The sequence below is a fragment of the Bubalus bubalis genome, chromosome 1 (assembly GCF_019923935.1).
Source record: "Bubalus bubalis isolate 160015118507 breed Murrah chromosome 1, NDDB_SH_1, whole genome shotgun sequence".
In the NCBI taxonomy this organism is placed as follows: domain Eukaryota; kingdom Metazoa; phylum Chordata; class Mammalia; order Artiodactyla; family Bovidae; genus Bubalus; species Bubalus bubalis.
The window spans coordinates 112092296-112107824 of NC_059157.1; the positions used below are offsets into that span (position 1 = coordinate 112092296).

Consider the following 15529-nt stretch of genomic DNA (forward strand, 5'->3'; position numbering starts at 1 on the left):
AAGTAGAGCATATTTTCTCACCGGAACTTAATCATTATCTTGCACATTCTAGAACTGGAAAATATCCTGTTTCATTCAACAAGTACTTGTACAATGTATATGAATAAGCAGTGTCTACTGTGCAAGAGCTCAGCCTAGATAGGGAAATAGATGTCTACATTTTCAGATACTAACAATTCACTGAAATAAGTGCTTTAATAAATATTTGTTCAAAGTTGCATGTATTTTTTTTTCACCAAAAAAAGACAGCAAACTCTAAATGCCATTTTGTGACCTGATTTTTTTCCCATTAAGTCTATAGAGCAAACCTTTTTTCGTGTTAATATTTATAGGTCTGTGACATCATTTTATAATAGTGAAAAATTGGAAACAACCTAAATGTCCGTGGATGGGAGAATCAGCCCAACTGGGTTGCATCTCTGATATCAATTTTTTAATGTAATTATAAATCACACTTTAAATTATTTTCTTCAACATCTAGTATTTAAAATTTGCAAGAGTACCTTTGCTAATTCATATTTCTAGGCTGGAAGGTTTCTATTTCCTTGGTGATAGCCATTATCCCTTTTTATATACATGGCAACTGAGAAAGTCTTGTCATCATTTCCCAAATCCTTACTTCAGGGAATTAAAGGTGTTTCCCATGGGGAAGCCCTGGCTCTGTAATCTTTGTGCCAAAATGATCTAACAAAGCCCGCAACAGTAAATGTGTTGGGCAAGATGCAAATATGCATCTTTATATTTGGCATATTGTGCCGTAGTATTTTAAAACACAGTTAAAGCAAGTTGTCATGGTCAACAGATGTAAGATGTAATTGCCAACAAGTAAATAAAGAACATGAAGGGGAGGGTTTTAATTCACTGTGGTTTGGATGAAAGATCAAGTTAAGTTGAACTTGAATTTTAAAAGTGTTGAGGAAACCATAACGATTATCAGTCAAACCAATGTAAGTATATCTGTGGCCCCAGTTCTCTGTCATGGCTGCATGTTGGAATCACTTCAAGAGGTTTAAACATACTGATGACTAGGACTCACCCACCAGAGATCCTTGTTTAATTAACGTGAGATGCGGCCTGGGCATCAGAAGTTCTGAAAGCTCTCTAGAGGAGTTTAACGCACAGCAGAGCAGGGAACCACTGCCCTGCAAGGTGAGGACTGCTGCTGCTGCTGAGTCGCTTCAGTCACGTCTGACTCTGTGCACCCCCATAGACGGCAGCCCACCAGGCTCCCCCGTCCCTGGGATTCTCCAGGCAAGAACACTGGAGTGGGTTGCCATTTCCTTCCCCAATGCGTGAAAGTGAAAAGTGAAAGCGAAGTCGCTCAGTCATGCCTGACTCTTAGCAACCCCATGGACTGCAGCCCACCAGGCTCCTCTGTCCATGGGATTTTCCAGGCAAGAGTACTGGGGTGGGGTGCCATTACAGAGGCCCCAGTTGTATTTCTAATGCCACTCACGCCACCAAGTGGCTGGAACAAGTGGGCTGGCTGGAAAAAGTTGTGGTTAGAAGTTTTCTGAATCATTCATGAGACTCTTCCCTCTTACAACAAAAAAGTTTTCTGTATTTTTAAGGGGCTTTTTTGGGGGAGGAGTGGGTAATGAAGTGGTATTTATCCCCACTTTTATAGTTTGCCTTTCTAAAAGTAGACAAATATTATAAATGCATTCTTTAAAAGAAACATAACCATGAAGGATAAGTTTGTTTGTAATTTTTAAATCTTTGAAACCCTTTTGGCCCATTTTTCAAAAGAAGATCAAGAAGTGAACAATAATGAATGAATTTACAAAAGGCCTGAATAGACTTTTCTGTCACTTGAGTCTGCAAATGGAGCTCTCTAAAAACAATAACATCTCAACAATTTATCTAACTACCTGCCTGATGAGATCTCATAGTAGAACAGGAAGGAGGTTGTTTCAATGAAAGAAAAAAGTGTCACTCTCACATTATAATTCCCCAAATCAAAGCTCTTACCATTCCCTCATTTCTGAGAAGTTCCATTTAGTGTAAAAATGCTTTGTCCTTCAGAAGAAATGGTCCAGTAACTTGGAACTTCCTCACTGGTGAGCCAGAATACCCAAGGGTGCTGCAGATGAGCTAAGACACTAATCCTCTCTGGGTCTGGGATGGTGGGTGGGGTCTAAGGTGGTCAGAGCTGGTCAGTCTCCTCCATTTACCCCACCTTGCCATAAGGTGAAAAGAAATTGGAAGCTCTGCACTAATGAATGCTTTACATGGTATTTGGATACCCCTTTAGGCAAAGATCTTTTACCACCAAAGATCTTGGCTTTCAGTTGTTGGTGACCCACTCCCATGCTCAAATATAGAACTGGCTATGTCCTAGAAAGTGGAAATACATCAAGACAGCTTCTCCAGGGTGTTTTTCAGCCTCTCCAAGTTTGGAAGACCCACATCAAAAGCCTGTCAAGGGACCTCCCTGGTGGTCCAGTGGCTAAGAGTCTAAGCTCCCAATGCAGGGGGCTGGGGTTTGATCCCTGATCGAGGAACTAGATCCCACATGCCAAAACTAAAGATTGAAGATCCTGTGTGCCAGTACAGCCAAATAAATAAATAAATATTTTTTTTAAAAGTCTGTCAAGCGGCCTCGACCACCACCTGAAACTGCAGAGGAAAGGGCTCTCAGTGGTGGTTGAGCTCACTGAGAAGCCAGGACAGGAAAGGATGTTTTTCTAACTATATTTGATCATGCGCCTCATTGGTATTGTGATAAAGGGGAATTGAGCCTAATAAACCTAAATGGCTAATTGAGCCTAAATGATAAGCAGTTCTTAGAAATGACTGCAATTGTGGGTACTTTTGTCTAAAGTACTGTGGGGGTAGAGTAGGTGGGAAGATAGGGGAAGAAAGAGAGGGAATAGCTGGGGACTAGAAGAGAGAAACCAGGCAGAATAAGAAAGGGAAACCCCTGGGGCTCCTCTAAAGAGCCTTAGGTTCATAATCCAAAGGGAACCTGACTCCTTCCAGAAGTGAGTCACGGACAAAGTGTTCATTATAGTAAAGGGGAAGCTAAAATATTCAAATGAGAGTGTGGACCCCACAGGCAGAAGATATGTACATGGAGCTATTGTAACCAGTGAAGAAGCACAGAGAAAGGAAAAATTATGAAACAGTGCATACAGGATAAGCAGATCCTATGATTGTTGAGTTGACTTTATAGCCAGATCCATTTTTTTTTTTAATTTATTTTGTCTATGGTGGGTTTTTGTTCCTGCACACAGGTTTTCTCTAGTTGCAGTGTGTGGTTTTCTCATTATGGTGGCTTCTCTTGTTGCAGAACACTTGCTCTTGGGTATGCAGGCTTCAGGAGTTGCATCTTCAAGAACTCTAGAGCCCGGGTTCAGTAGCTGTGGCTCAGGGGCTTAATTGCCCCAGGCAGGGCACGTGGAATCTTTTCTAGCCGAGGATCAAACCCGTGTCCCCTGCATTGGCAGGTGGATTCCCAACCACTAGACTACCTGGGAAGTCCCAAACCCATTTTGAAGGGAGCAATGTGAAGGATCACCTCCTAGGAATTAGAATGCTCCTTGATAGACTGGCAGGTGCTTGAGTGTTCCAGTGTGAGCTCCAGTGTGAGCACACTGGAGAGAAACAGATTCTGGTTGTCTTCACGCTTTTATCCTGTCTGCAGTGGCCAGCATGGCCAGCATGTCTGATGTATTAGATCAGTGAATACTCAAAGATTCTCCTCCACACTGCCTTGAGGTCCACCTGGCACTTCCCTCACTCATTCAATCTGTATTCTCTCCAGGTCAGCTATGCCTCCTCCAGCAGACTCCTCAGCAACAAGAATCAATTCAAGTCCTTCCTCCGCACCATACCCAATGATGAACACCAGGCCACGGCCATGGCTGACATCATCGAGTACTTCCGCTGGAACTGGGTGGGCACAATTGCAGCTGACGATGACTATGGCCGGCCAGGGATCGAGAAGTTTCGAGAGGAAGCTGAGGAGAGGGACATCTGCATTGACTTCAGCGAGCTCATCTCCCAATACTCTGATGAGAAAGAGATCCAGCAGGTGGTGGAGGTGATCCAGAATTCCACCGCCAAAGTCATTGTCGTCTTCTCCAGCGGCCCAGACCTGGAACCCCTCATCAAAGAGATCGTCCGGCGCAATATCACAGGCAGGATCTGGCTGGCCAGCGAGGCCTGGGCCAGCTCTTCCCTGATTGCTATGCCCGAGTATTTCCATGTGGTCGGAGGCACCATTGGGTTTGGTTTGAAGGCTGGGCAGATCCCAGGCTTCCGGGAATTCCTGCAGAAAGTCCACCCCAGGAAGTCTGTCCACAACGGTTTTGCCAAGGAGTTTTGGGAAGAAACATTTAACTGCCACCTGCAAGAGGGTGCTAAAGGCCCATTACCCGTGGACACCTTCCTGAGAGGTCACGAAGAAGGAGGTGCCAGGTTAAGCAATAGTTCCACTGCCTTCCGACCTCTGTGTACTGGGGAGGAGAACATCAGCAGTGTCGAGACTCCTTACATGGATTATACACATTTACGGATATCCTACAACGTCTACTTAGCCGTCTACTCCATTGCTCATGCCCTACAAGATATATATACCTGCATACCTGGGAGAGGGCTCTTCACCAACGGTTCCTGCGCAGATATCAAGAAGGTTGAAGCTTGGCAGGTACCTCCTTCTCTTAGATAGCAGTTCACTGTGTAATAAGCAGAGTTGGACTGATCCAAGCAAGACAGATTAAAGTGGTTACCTCAAAAAGTCAATACCTAAATGAGGTCACTAGATGTAGCCTTGGAGTCAAATATCCTTTTCAAACATCTGGGCAACTGACTTCTGCAAAACTGACAGTAATTTAATTTGATTCTCTGTTTCAAGCCTTGAGCTCAGCTATTTGTTAGGCTAGTGGTTCAAAATACCTGGAGTATGGTCCCTAAATATCTTTAAATATCCCAGGACAGATTTAGTACTGGGCGGAGTGTCTTTATAGTGCTTAAATTAAAGATATTGTTCCCTTGTAGGCAACAAATATTTCTTGAGTACCTATTATATCCCATATGCTAAGGGGCATAAAACCATAAAATTAGTGTCACTATGTTTAGCCACCTCTTTTGCCTTTATATTACTCACAATATAATGTGTTGGACCCCAAGAAAGTCAACTAAGCTTAGGACACAAGTAAATCAAGGGCACAGGGAAAAAAAAAAAAAAAAAACTCTTCTTAAAAAGATGCTAGATATTTCAAAAAGAAGCCCTGAAGTAGTTATCATAAAAAATAATCCAAACTTCAGTGGAACCTCTACTCTTTAGACTTGTTTTGTATTTTTGAATTATACACAGGAGAGACATAATCTTCTTTTATTTCATAGAGCTTCTGAAGATCAGAGTCTGACCTGACATATCCCATGAAGCCATTCATGTCTTGCATATGCACTTTGATTTTTCAGTCGGACCATGTTTTATGCTCTCTTTGTATTTTCCTCTGATAGACTGAACTATCAGAGTTCATGATGAGAGGGTAGTGAGGGGAGAGTGTGGAACCCTGAATATGGGTCGAATGACTCAGCATCTAGCTTCAGCTATGGTTCTCCCTTTTACTGTCTGCATCATCTCAGGAAAGACACCGCTCTAAGTCAGTCTCTTCATCTGTAAAATGACCGTAATACCCAGCCTACTTTCCACCCAAGTTTTTTGGAAAAGGAAATGAGATGATCTATGTGAAAGCAATTAGTAAATTTTCAAACTCTGAACAGGTGGTGATTGTTTTAAGTAGGAGTCCAACATGCCTCAAATTAATCAATAAACTGGGTAAAAATTGATAATGAAAATAGTTTTACATACAGAACCCAACCACCTCAAACCCGTGGGAAAAGTTGCCAAGAAACAAAGGGTGTACATCCTATGTCCGTCACTTTAGCAATTCTCATAGAATAAGAAGTGACTGTCTAGGCTGGTAGAATGAGCCAGGAGGACCTACAGGTTCTCAGCCCTCCTTGTGTATGAAAAGTCTCACTCAGACATCACTGTTGGCTAAATGTTATAAGGGACTGAAAGTTTCCTTCCTCACATTGCACCCCACACACTGCCTGACAAAGAAAAAGGAGCTCTAATGAAGGTCAAAGATCAAAAAGACTTCAGAAACCGTGATACTAAGGAGTGGAGTTTCAAGAAAGAAGAATAGACCGTCTTTTAGTAAATACTAGTGTCTTTCTCTCTTCCCTTTCATGTCTCCCTCTCCTTCTTCCTTTCCTTCCTGAGAAGCCTATGGGTAAAAAATAGCCCTAAAGAAAAATCCCAGGGTGGGATTGAAGGGGAAAGAGGCTTCCAGTGGGTAGTTCGACAGGTCTGCTCTTAAATGACGCTTTTCCCAGACAAGGAAGTCAAATCTGGATGTTCAAGGCTGAAACAGACATATGAGAAAAAAAAAAAAGAATTAAGCTATAGTCAAGAGTGCGACTTTCAGTTTCATGCAGTGGAAAATTCAAACCAACTGGCTTAAACAAAAGCATAAACATTATTAATATCTCACAATACTGAAAATCTCAGAAAGACTCCAAGTAAAACTAGACTCGCTCTTCATCTCTTTGTTCCTTATCCCTTGGGGTTAGCAGTTTTCCACCTCTGCAGCAGCTTCAGGCTCATAAAATCCTTACTGCTAGGTTACCCTTACTTCCCAGGATTTCTTGGAAAAGTCCCAGAAACCACATTGGTTAGACAGCTTGAGATCACAAGTCCATCCATGAAGTTAGGAATGGAGTTCTCCCAAACTACTTAGACTGAGCATAAGAGGGGAGTTGGATCCCCAAAGGGCAATCAGAATGCTATTAGCAAAAGGAGGAGGAAAGAAAAGCTAAGTGGCCAAAATAAAGAGTAGCCACTACACAGACACCTCAGCTGACCCTAAGACAGGTAAGTATATGTCCTCCTGGCTCACATGAGGTCTGGTACAATCCAGGAGAGGAGACAGGAAAATAGGGTCAGTGCTCTGGGGAGGAGCAACATGTGGGCATTGGGCAAAGTGTCCTGTGTGCTTGCTGTAAAGTCTCCTTTAAGCCTCAGGAACCCAGCGGTTGGGTGGGCGTTCTGCAATTTAAGATCTTCACCATGTCTCAGTCTGTCAGGAGATGGACCAACAATTATTCACTCTCATTATTAACACCTACATGGAAACATATCACCTGTACAATCTATACAGTCTAATCCTGGAATTCCACCCCCACCTTCTCTCAATTCTCTTCTAAGCCAATCTGCCTCATACCTCCCCACAAAGCACTTACTAGTTTTGGGCATAGTACTTGTACCTGAAGAGCTGTCAATATTTGTCTCCTCTGTCATTGTCCACCGTGAACTTTTAACTTTTTTTCAAAATTCTCTTTCTTCTGGAAGTCTATTCTAATTATACCCCTCACCACCACCACACACACACACACTTTCTGACCATTCTTTCTTCTTCACTTTTGCCATTTATATAGACCCAATTTAATCTTCTACAGCTCCTCAGTTCTTATCAACAAAACTTCTGGTTAAATAAGTGAAAGTGAAGTCGCTCAGTCATGTCCAACTCTTTGCGACCTCGTGGACTGTTGCCCACCAGGCTCCTCCGTTCATGGGATTCTCCAGGCAAGACTACTGGAGTGGGTTGCCATTTCCTTCTCCAGGGGATCTTCCTGACCCAGGGATCGAAACCAGGTCTCCCGCATTATAGGCAGACGCTTTAACCTCTGAGTCACCAGGGAAGAGGAGCCCTACTTAAATAAGGTCAATCACAATTTTCTTCTTTTGTTGATCTTTTCTCCCCATAAAATTTATCAGTCAAGTCATAAGCCTTTAAAGTAACACTAACAGGTAACAGCACACAGCATGCAATTCCCTCCTGACCTCCACAGACACCCCCAAGGCCTCCTCTCACCACTCCTCAGCTTTCTCTTCCCTCTGACTCCTTTGCTGTTCTCTGAGCTTCATAAAAGCAGGAACCATGTCTGTATTGTTCAGCACTGGGTCTAGAACCTCTGACACCTGAATATGTGTAGAAAAAAAAGAATGAATGAATGAATAGCAATCTAGTTGATTTGACCTGACAACACAACAGAGAGAGAGTCCTTTGCAGACAATTATTCAATTATTCAACCCAACAACCCAGCCTTGAATCAATGACTCTGGCCAGGATATTCTAGACGCTGATTGGATGAGCTTGGGTCACATGCCCAGGACAGTCTAAACTCTGATTGAATGAGCATATTAAATTTGATTTAATAATCAAATTTGAATGGAACATCATGTACATAAATAGGTAAGGAACCACCTGCTTCCTTCTTTCAGGATGATTGTGCACAAGGCACGCTTCCTGCTTTCTCCCACCTTATACCAGCCACTTACTAGTCAAAAATAGGCATGCATGGGAATTCCCTGGTGGTCCAGTGGTTAGGAGTGGATACTTTCGCTGTGGGGGCCCGGGTTCAATTCCTGGTTGGGGAAATAAGATCCCATAAGCCGAGTAACACAGCCCCAATAAAGGTATGCATGATGAAAGAATGGTGGTGATAACAAGAGTCAAATGGAATTCATCTTTCTAGGAATTGCTGGTACATTGGGGTCTGGGAGGGAGGGGATGAATTGAGGTGAGAGCCAGAGGCAGTAGAGGGGAAATAAGAAAACATGACTGAGGTTAGAGAAAGGAATTGGTCCTGGATTTCCTTACACTCAGCACAGGAAGTGGCCATGAAGCAATAGACTCTTCTTCTCTATGTGAGCTGTCCCTCGTTTTTGTGAACAGAGTGCTTCATGCAGTCCATCCCATTTTCCCTCTGTGCTAAGAAGTTATGTCATATGTACATGCTGGAAATTCTAGTTTCTAGTCTTTGGCTTAATTCAATTGACCCTTAGAGTACATACCAAGAGGTGATTCCCATTTATGCTTATAATGAACAATAATTTGACTTTAAAATCCTTAAGAGGAAATACCCCAAAAGGCCACAAGATGGAAATATTACCACATACTAGATAATGCATGATAATACACACAATAGACGATACATAATAATACATAATAAGTGATGCATGGTCCCTCTTCTAGAATGCCTTTCTTGGCGTTTAGTTTTCTTTTTGACTCTGTCAGTCTCTGTCTATATATTATCTTCTATGTTTAAGTCTTTCCTTCAGGTTTTTTTTTTTTCTTTTTCTTCCAACCCAAGGATTGAACCTATATCTCCTGTGTCTCCTGCATTGCAGGCAGATTCTTTACCTGCTAAGCCATCAGGGAAGCCCTCTTTCTCATATTTCTCCCCAGATAAAATAATTTAGAAGCATATTACACAGAATTATAATCTCGAGTAAAATTTGTATTTCATTTTTTAATGGAACTATTAGTTCCTTCTTTTAAAATTCTCAAAAAAAAAAAAAAAGTGTGTCTGTGTGGGGATTCCCCAACAGTTCCGTGGTTAGGACTCCACACTTTCACTGCTGAGGGCTAGGGTTCAATCCTTGGTCAGAGAACTAAAATCCCACAAGCTGCATGGCTTGGCCAAAAAGATAATAAAAATTAAAAAATAAAATAAAATTCTAGAAGAAGAGTGTTTTCTCTGGGGGAAATATCTAAATTATTTTTTAACTTATGTTGCCTTTTTGTGGGTCAGTGATTATCACTTTAAAGGTTCCCTATCATTGCTTTTAAGGGTGAAATGGTTTCCATCTCTGCCTCTGCTGCTGCGAAAGCTATTGATATGATCCAGAAAATCAGGTGCTTGAGTACCTAACTTGCAAGTCAATATACCATAAGAAATATTAAAGATGCCTAAAGAGATGACTTGAAGACATGACTTAGTAAACTGATAATTGATTATTAATGGACAAGGTGCAAGTTTTGACTACAAAAATGCAACACTTGTGTTATCCTACTTATATACCTGCTATGAGGATGAAACACTACAGTACTGTGCAGGTCAGGATACCTGAAGTGAGGAGAAAGTAAATGATATCTGAATGGACCTTTAAGGATGGATAAGATGTATGAAGGGCTTCCCTGGTGGCTCAGATGGTAAAGAATACGCCTGCAATGCAGAAGACCCTGGTTTGATCCCTGGATTGGGAAGATCCCCTGGAGGAGGGCATGGCAACCCACTCCAGTATTCTTGCCTGGAGAATCTGCATGGACAGCGGCGGAGCCTGGCAGGCTACCATCCATAGCGTCGCAAAGAGTCAGACATGACTGAGCGACTAAGCACAGCACAGTACGATGTATAGAAAGGATCTATTCCTTGAAGGAAATGTCAAATGCAAAGGCAAAGATAACAATACAGATGAATAACAAAAACATCATGAAAAAAGTCCATATTGAAAAAAAGAGAGTACAAACTGTATTGTGCAATTTATATGATATTCTATCTCTAATGATAGAAAAAAAAAACAAATCAGCAGTGACCCGGGGCTGCACATGGGGTGAGGGTTGACTTGAAAGGAACATAAGGAAAGCCTTTTGGGGTGACAGTAGCGGTAGGTACACAGGCATACATATTCACCAAGACTCAGGGCTCTACACTTAAAATGGGTGCATTTTATCCTACGTAAACTATACGTCAATAAAGCTGATTAAATAGGGGAAAACAACAGCAAGTCTCCAAGGGAGGGCAGGTCATACACCGAGATTTGAATGCCGTTCAGTTTGGAACACTCCCAGTTACTGCCTCTTGTGTCGCCACCAGCATTATACATGTCTCTACTATCCCATTTTAAAATATGTCCATCTTCTCAACCTAAACTTCACATCAGTCACACTGTTGTAGCTAGAGATAGACAACCTAATAGCTAGGCGATTTAATCTGACTCCTATACCTCTATAGGTGAGGAGGGCATGGCAACCTACTCCAGTAATCTTGCCTGGAGAATTCCAAGGACAGAGGAGCCTGGTGAGCTACAGTCCATGGTGTCACAAAGAGTCAGACACAACTGAGCAACTTAGCACAGCACACAGCACCCTTATATAGGAGTATATATTGTAATGTTGGAGAGTTCAGACTCGAGCACCAAACTGCTGCTGCTGCTAAGTCACTTCAGTCATGTCCGACTCTGTGTGACCCCATAGACGGCAGCCCACCAGGCTCCTCTGTCCCTGGGATTCTCCAGGTAAGAATACTGGAGTGGGTTGCCACTTCTTTCTCCAATGCAGGCATGCATGCTAAGTCACTTCAGTCGTGTCTGATTCTGTGCAAGCACCAGACTAACTGGATTTAAATCCCATTTGCTACCTAACAGCTTCATGGCCTCGAGTAGTCACTTAATGTGCCTGTGCCTCATTTTCCTCACCTGAGAAATAGAAGCCTCTATCTGAAACTTATGAGTTTGTTATGAGATGACATTAGTCAATGTGCATGCAGTGCTTAAGACACTGCCTATGCATAATGAACTACTTTTTAATATATTTGGCCTTTTTATTAAAAAAGAAAGGATCATGCATTATGTAATTACTGTGAATTACTTTATTGCAGCCAAGTGAATAATTCTGGCACTCACTATATTAAGAGACTTCCATCCTGCATTTTAGGTGCTGATTGATCCCTTCATCATTCTTATATGGAACAGCTGTGGTCTGGGACTTACCCTTCTCTTCCGGCAACTCCCAGCTTTCACCCCAACATTATCACACTATGGTGATTCCAACTTTCTTTTTCCTCAAGAAAGTGGTAGGGGTTTTATAGTCAGTTTACTCCATTTTTTAATGGTTACTGAGAATTAAATTTGCCTATAACCAAGAACATAACATGCAAAATATAATATTTAACTGCAATTTTCTAAAAAGACCACAGAAGAGGAGTGTGGTAGGCTACAGTCCATGGGGTCGAAAAGAACTGGACACGACTGAGCAACTTCACTTTCACTTTCAGAAGGTTTGTTTATCTTTTTAAATCAGAAACAAGAACTTAGGTTACATTTATACCTCAAAAGGAGAAATTGTGTTGGCCCTTAATCCCCCAGAATAATTTTAAATATTTTTCTTTTTAATATATATGTTTAAGTTCCAACCGTAAAAGTCTTATTAAAAAAAACCTAATTTTTATGGTCCTCCTGCCTATTTACTCTTTAATATCACATTGGCCTTATTTTTCTCATCTATCCTCAGGTCAGTGAAAACCTCATTTGGGGCACCATTTGACAAACCCAGCAGTATTGATTTAATATCTGTTCTATTATTCTGGGGTCAGGAAGATTCCTTGGAGTAGGAAATGGTGACCTACTCTAGTATTCTTGCCTGAAAAATTCCATGGACAAAGGAAGCTGGCAGGCTATAGTCCATGGAGTTGCAAAGAGCTGGACACAACTTAGCAACCAAACAACAACAACAACAAAATAAATTTCCAGCCACAAAGGTCCCAGGGTGCTTTCTCCTCTGGATAAGATGTTTGCACTAAGTCTTACCTCTGCCCATCTTTATCTCTTGTCCTGTCTGAGGCTAGAGTTACCAGGTCTCCTTAGTAAACTCTCAGCACCAAGTATCCTGGAGGTCATCTTGGTATGAAGGTCTCTACCTGCTGCTGAATGTCAGCTCCACCAGCGAAGTCGTATTTGTATATTTTAAATCTCTTCCCTTGCTTTCTTTTTTGAAACAGCTTTTATTGAGAAATAATTCATACACCATACAAGTCACCTATTAAAATGTACAAGTCAGCAGTTTTTAGTATATTCACTGAGTTGTGCAGACATAACTGCAATCAATTTTAGAACATTTCACTGTATCAAAAAGAAATCTCATTTTCCATTCCCTTTGTATAACTGAATCACTTTGCTGTACACATTAAACTATCACAATGCTGTTAATGAACTATACTCTGATATAAAATAAAAAGTTAAAAAAAAATAAACTTCACACCTTTTGGAGAAGGCAATGGCAACCCACTCCAATACTCTTGCCTGGAAAATCCCATGGACGGAGAAGCCTGGTAGACTGCAGCCCATGGGGTCGCTAGGAGTCGGACACGATTGAGCGACTTCACTTTTCACTTTTCACTTTCATGCATTGGAGAAGGAAATGGCAACCCACTCCAGTGTTCTTGCCTGGAGAATCCCAGGGATGGGGGAGCCTGGTGGGCTGCCCTCTCTGGGGTCGCACAGAGTCGGACACAACTGAAGCGACTTAGCAGCAGCAGCAGCAGCAGCAGCGTACCTTTTAGCTATCACTCCCTCTCACCTCATTCCCCCTATTCTTAAATTACCACAAATTTACTTTCTGTATCTGTATATTTGGACACTTCTGGACATTCATATAAGTGAAGTCACAAAATATGTGGTCTTTTGCAACTGGCTTCTTTCACTTAGCATGTTTTCGAGATTCATCCATGTTGTAGCATCTATCAGTACTTTATTTTTATGTCTGAATAGTATCCGCTTGTATTTTATTTATCCATTCATCTAATTGATCGGCATTAGGCTGTTTCTACTTTTTAGTTATTATGAATGTTGCTGTTATGAACATTCATGTATGGTTATTGTGTGGACTTATGTTTTCATTTTTATTGGGTATATACATAAGAGTGGAATTGCTGGGTTGTATGGAAACTCTATGCTTAACTTTTTGAGAAAGTGCCAGACTATTTTCAAAAGTAGCCACTTCGTTTTACATCCCCACCAGTAGTGTATGGAAGATTCTAATTTCTCTTCATTCATATCAACACTTGTTATTACCTGATCCTATGCCTCTTGATATGAAATCTAGTCTCTTTGCCTTGACTGCTCTTTGCCTGTCAACTTTATTTCCTCTTGTTCTCTAACACTTATACAAATTTTGAGAAGTTGGTCTCTTCACTGCCCCCATAATACTTTGTTTGCCCATGTTGTGCCCACTGTCTTTAACACCTTCCTTTCCTTTGTCCTTTACCACCCCAAATTTCTCCCATGCCTCAAGCCTGCATTAACCCCCTTTTAATGTCCATCTCCCCTGAATTCCTCTGTGCTCAGAGTTGATTCCCCTAAGTTAGGCATTAACTGTATTTTATCTTGCACTATTGGCTCTATCATCCAATATGTCTTATATCTTATCACTCTAATCCATATGTAAAGTCCTTGAGGACTTTATTACTACATCCTGTACTGCTGCTGCTGAGGCTGCTAAGTCACTTCAGTCGTGTCCAACTCTGTGCGACCCCAGAGAGGGCAGCCCACCAGGCTCCGCCATCCCTGGGATTCTCCAGGCAAGAACACTGGAGTGGGTTGCCATTGCCTTCTCCAGTGCATGAAAGTGAAAAGTGAAAGTGAAGTCACTCAGTCATGTCCGACTCTTAGCGACCCCATGGACTGCAGCCCACCAGTCTCCTCAGTCCATGGGATTTTCCAGGCAAGAGTACTGGAGTGGGGTGCCATTGCCTTCTCCAACATCCTGTACTACCACAGCCCAATTCAAATCACACAGTAGATATTCTATAAATATTTGTTTGTTGATTGATTCTAACAGTATAAAAATATAACCTTGAATTTACAATGGGTTTTTAATTGACATATAACTTAGTTTTTAATATTGGGAGCACAGAGTCTTAGCCATTGGACCACCAGCGAAGCCCCTACAATGAGTTTTTTAATCAAAATTTTTTAAATGATTTTGATTGGTTCCCTTTTCTTTTAAGGTAGGATATGCTAGAAATCACTAGCCTATGCCAACAACAATACAGAATAATTATAGACAGTGATGATCTTTGAGTCACTTTTCTGTCCAGTCTGATTAACGTGGAAGATGACCATTTAATTGTGAAATGATCTTATTCCAGTTCCCCTTCCAATTCACCCACTGTTGCCCAGAGAGTTTCTTGCAGAGAAGCTGTAGACTGAGAAAAGTAAAGGAGGAGCTAATTGTCTGGAAAATAAGAACCAAGGAATTGAAACTTGCATAGGCAAAAGAAAATGTATGCTAAATAATCTATCTTTACTGTTGCATATGCCTTTTAAAGTATTCTTCAAACAAGAATGATGTTTTTAAAAAATATATTTAATGAGGAAATATTTCTGACAAATACTTGCCATCCATGCTGTCAACAATTCATACTGGTGTCTAGAGGGTGTAGCAGAAAAGCACAAGTTTAAATCACAGCTGGAGAACTTTCTAGCTTATGACTTCAATGAGTTTCTTGACCTCTCCATGCCTCAGTTTCCTCATCAATAAAATGAAGATATTAATAGTCCCTATCCATAGATGTGTTATGAGGGTCAGATGAGATGATGTGTACAAAGCATTAGTACAATGCCTGGCAGAAAGGAAGTGTAAATAAGAAGTAGTCCCCTCTCTCGTCACTCTTCTTACCTTTTATGCAGATCAGGGCAAAGACAGCGTTAGCATGACATGTGGAAAGGATATGACAAAGATAAAACATTTGCACTGACAGGTAGTGGTAGATACATGGGACCAGAGTATGGAAGGCTTTGGAAGGTACCTAGAGAAGTTTGAAGCATGCTTTGTCTAAACCATGGACGATCCCCACTAGGAAGTAGGAGAGGCATGGTTATAGAATGGAGAAAGGTGGGCTGGTCATGTCAGAAAAGTTCCAGAGTAGGTAGGAAGCATGAGGTTCTGAG

The 15529-nt window shown here is 41.5% G+C and overlaps 1 protein-coding gene across 3 annotated transcripts in view; it reads left to right on the forward strand.

The window, feature by feature from the left end:
• CASR (calcium sensing receptor) overlaps positions 1–15529 on the forward strand; it is an 88600-nt gene that overhangs the window by 59998 nt on the left and 13073 nt on the right. For all 3 annotated transcript variants that reach the window (XM_025285052.3, XM_006073434.4, XM_044942518.2), the window contains exon 4: positions 3767–4651. In XM_025285052.3, coding sequence (XP_025140837.1) covers positions 3767–4651 — 885 coding nt within the window. The remainder of the gene's footprint in view (positions 1–3766; positions 4652–15529) is intronic.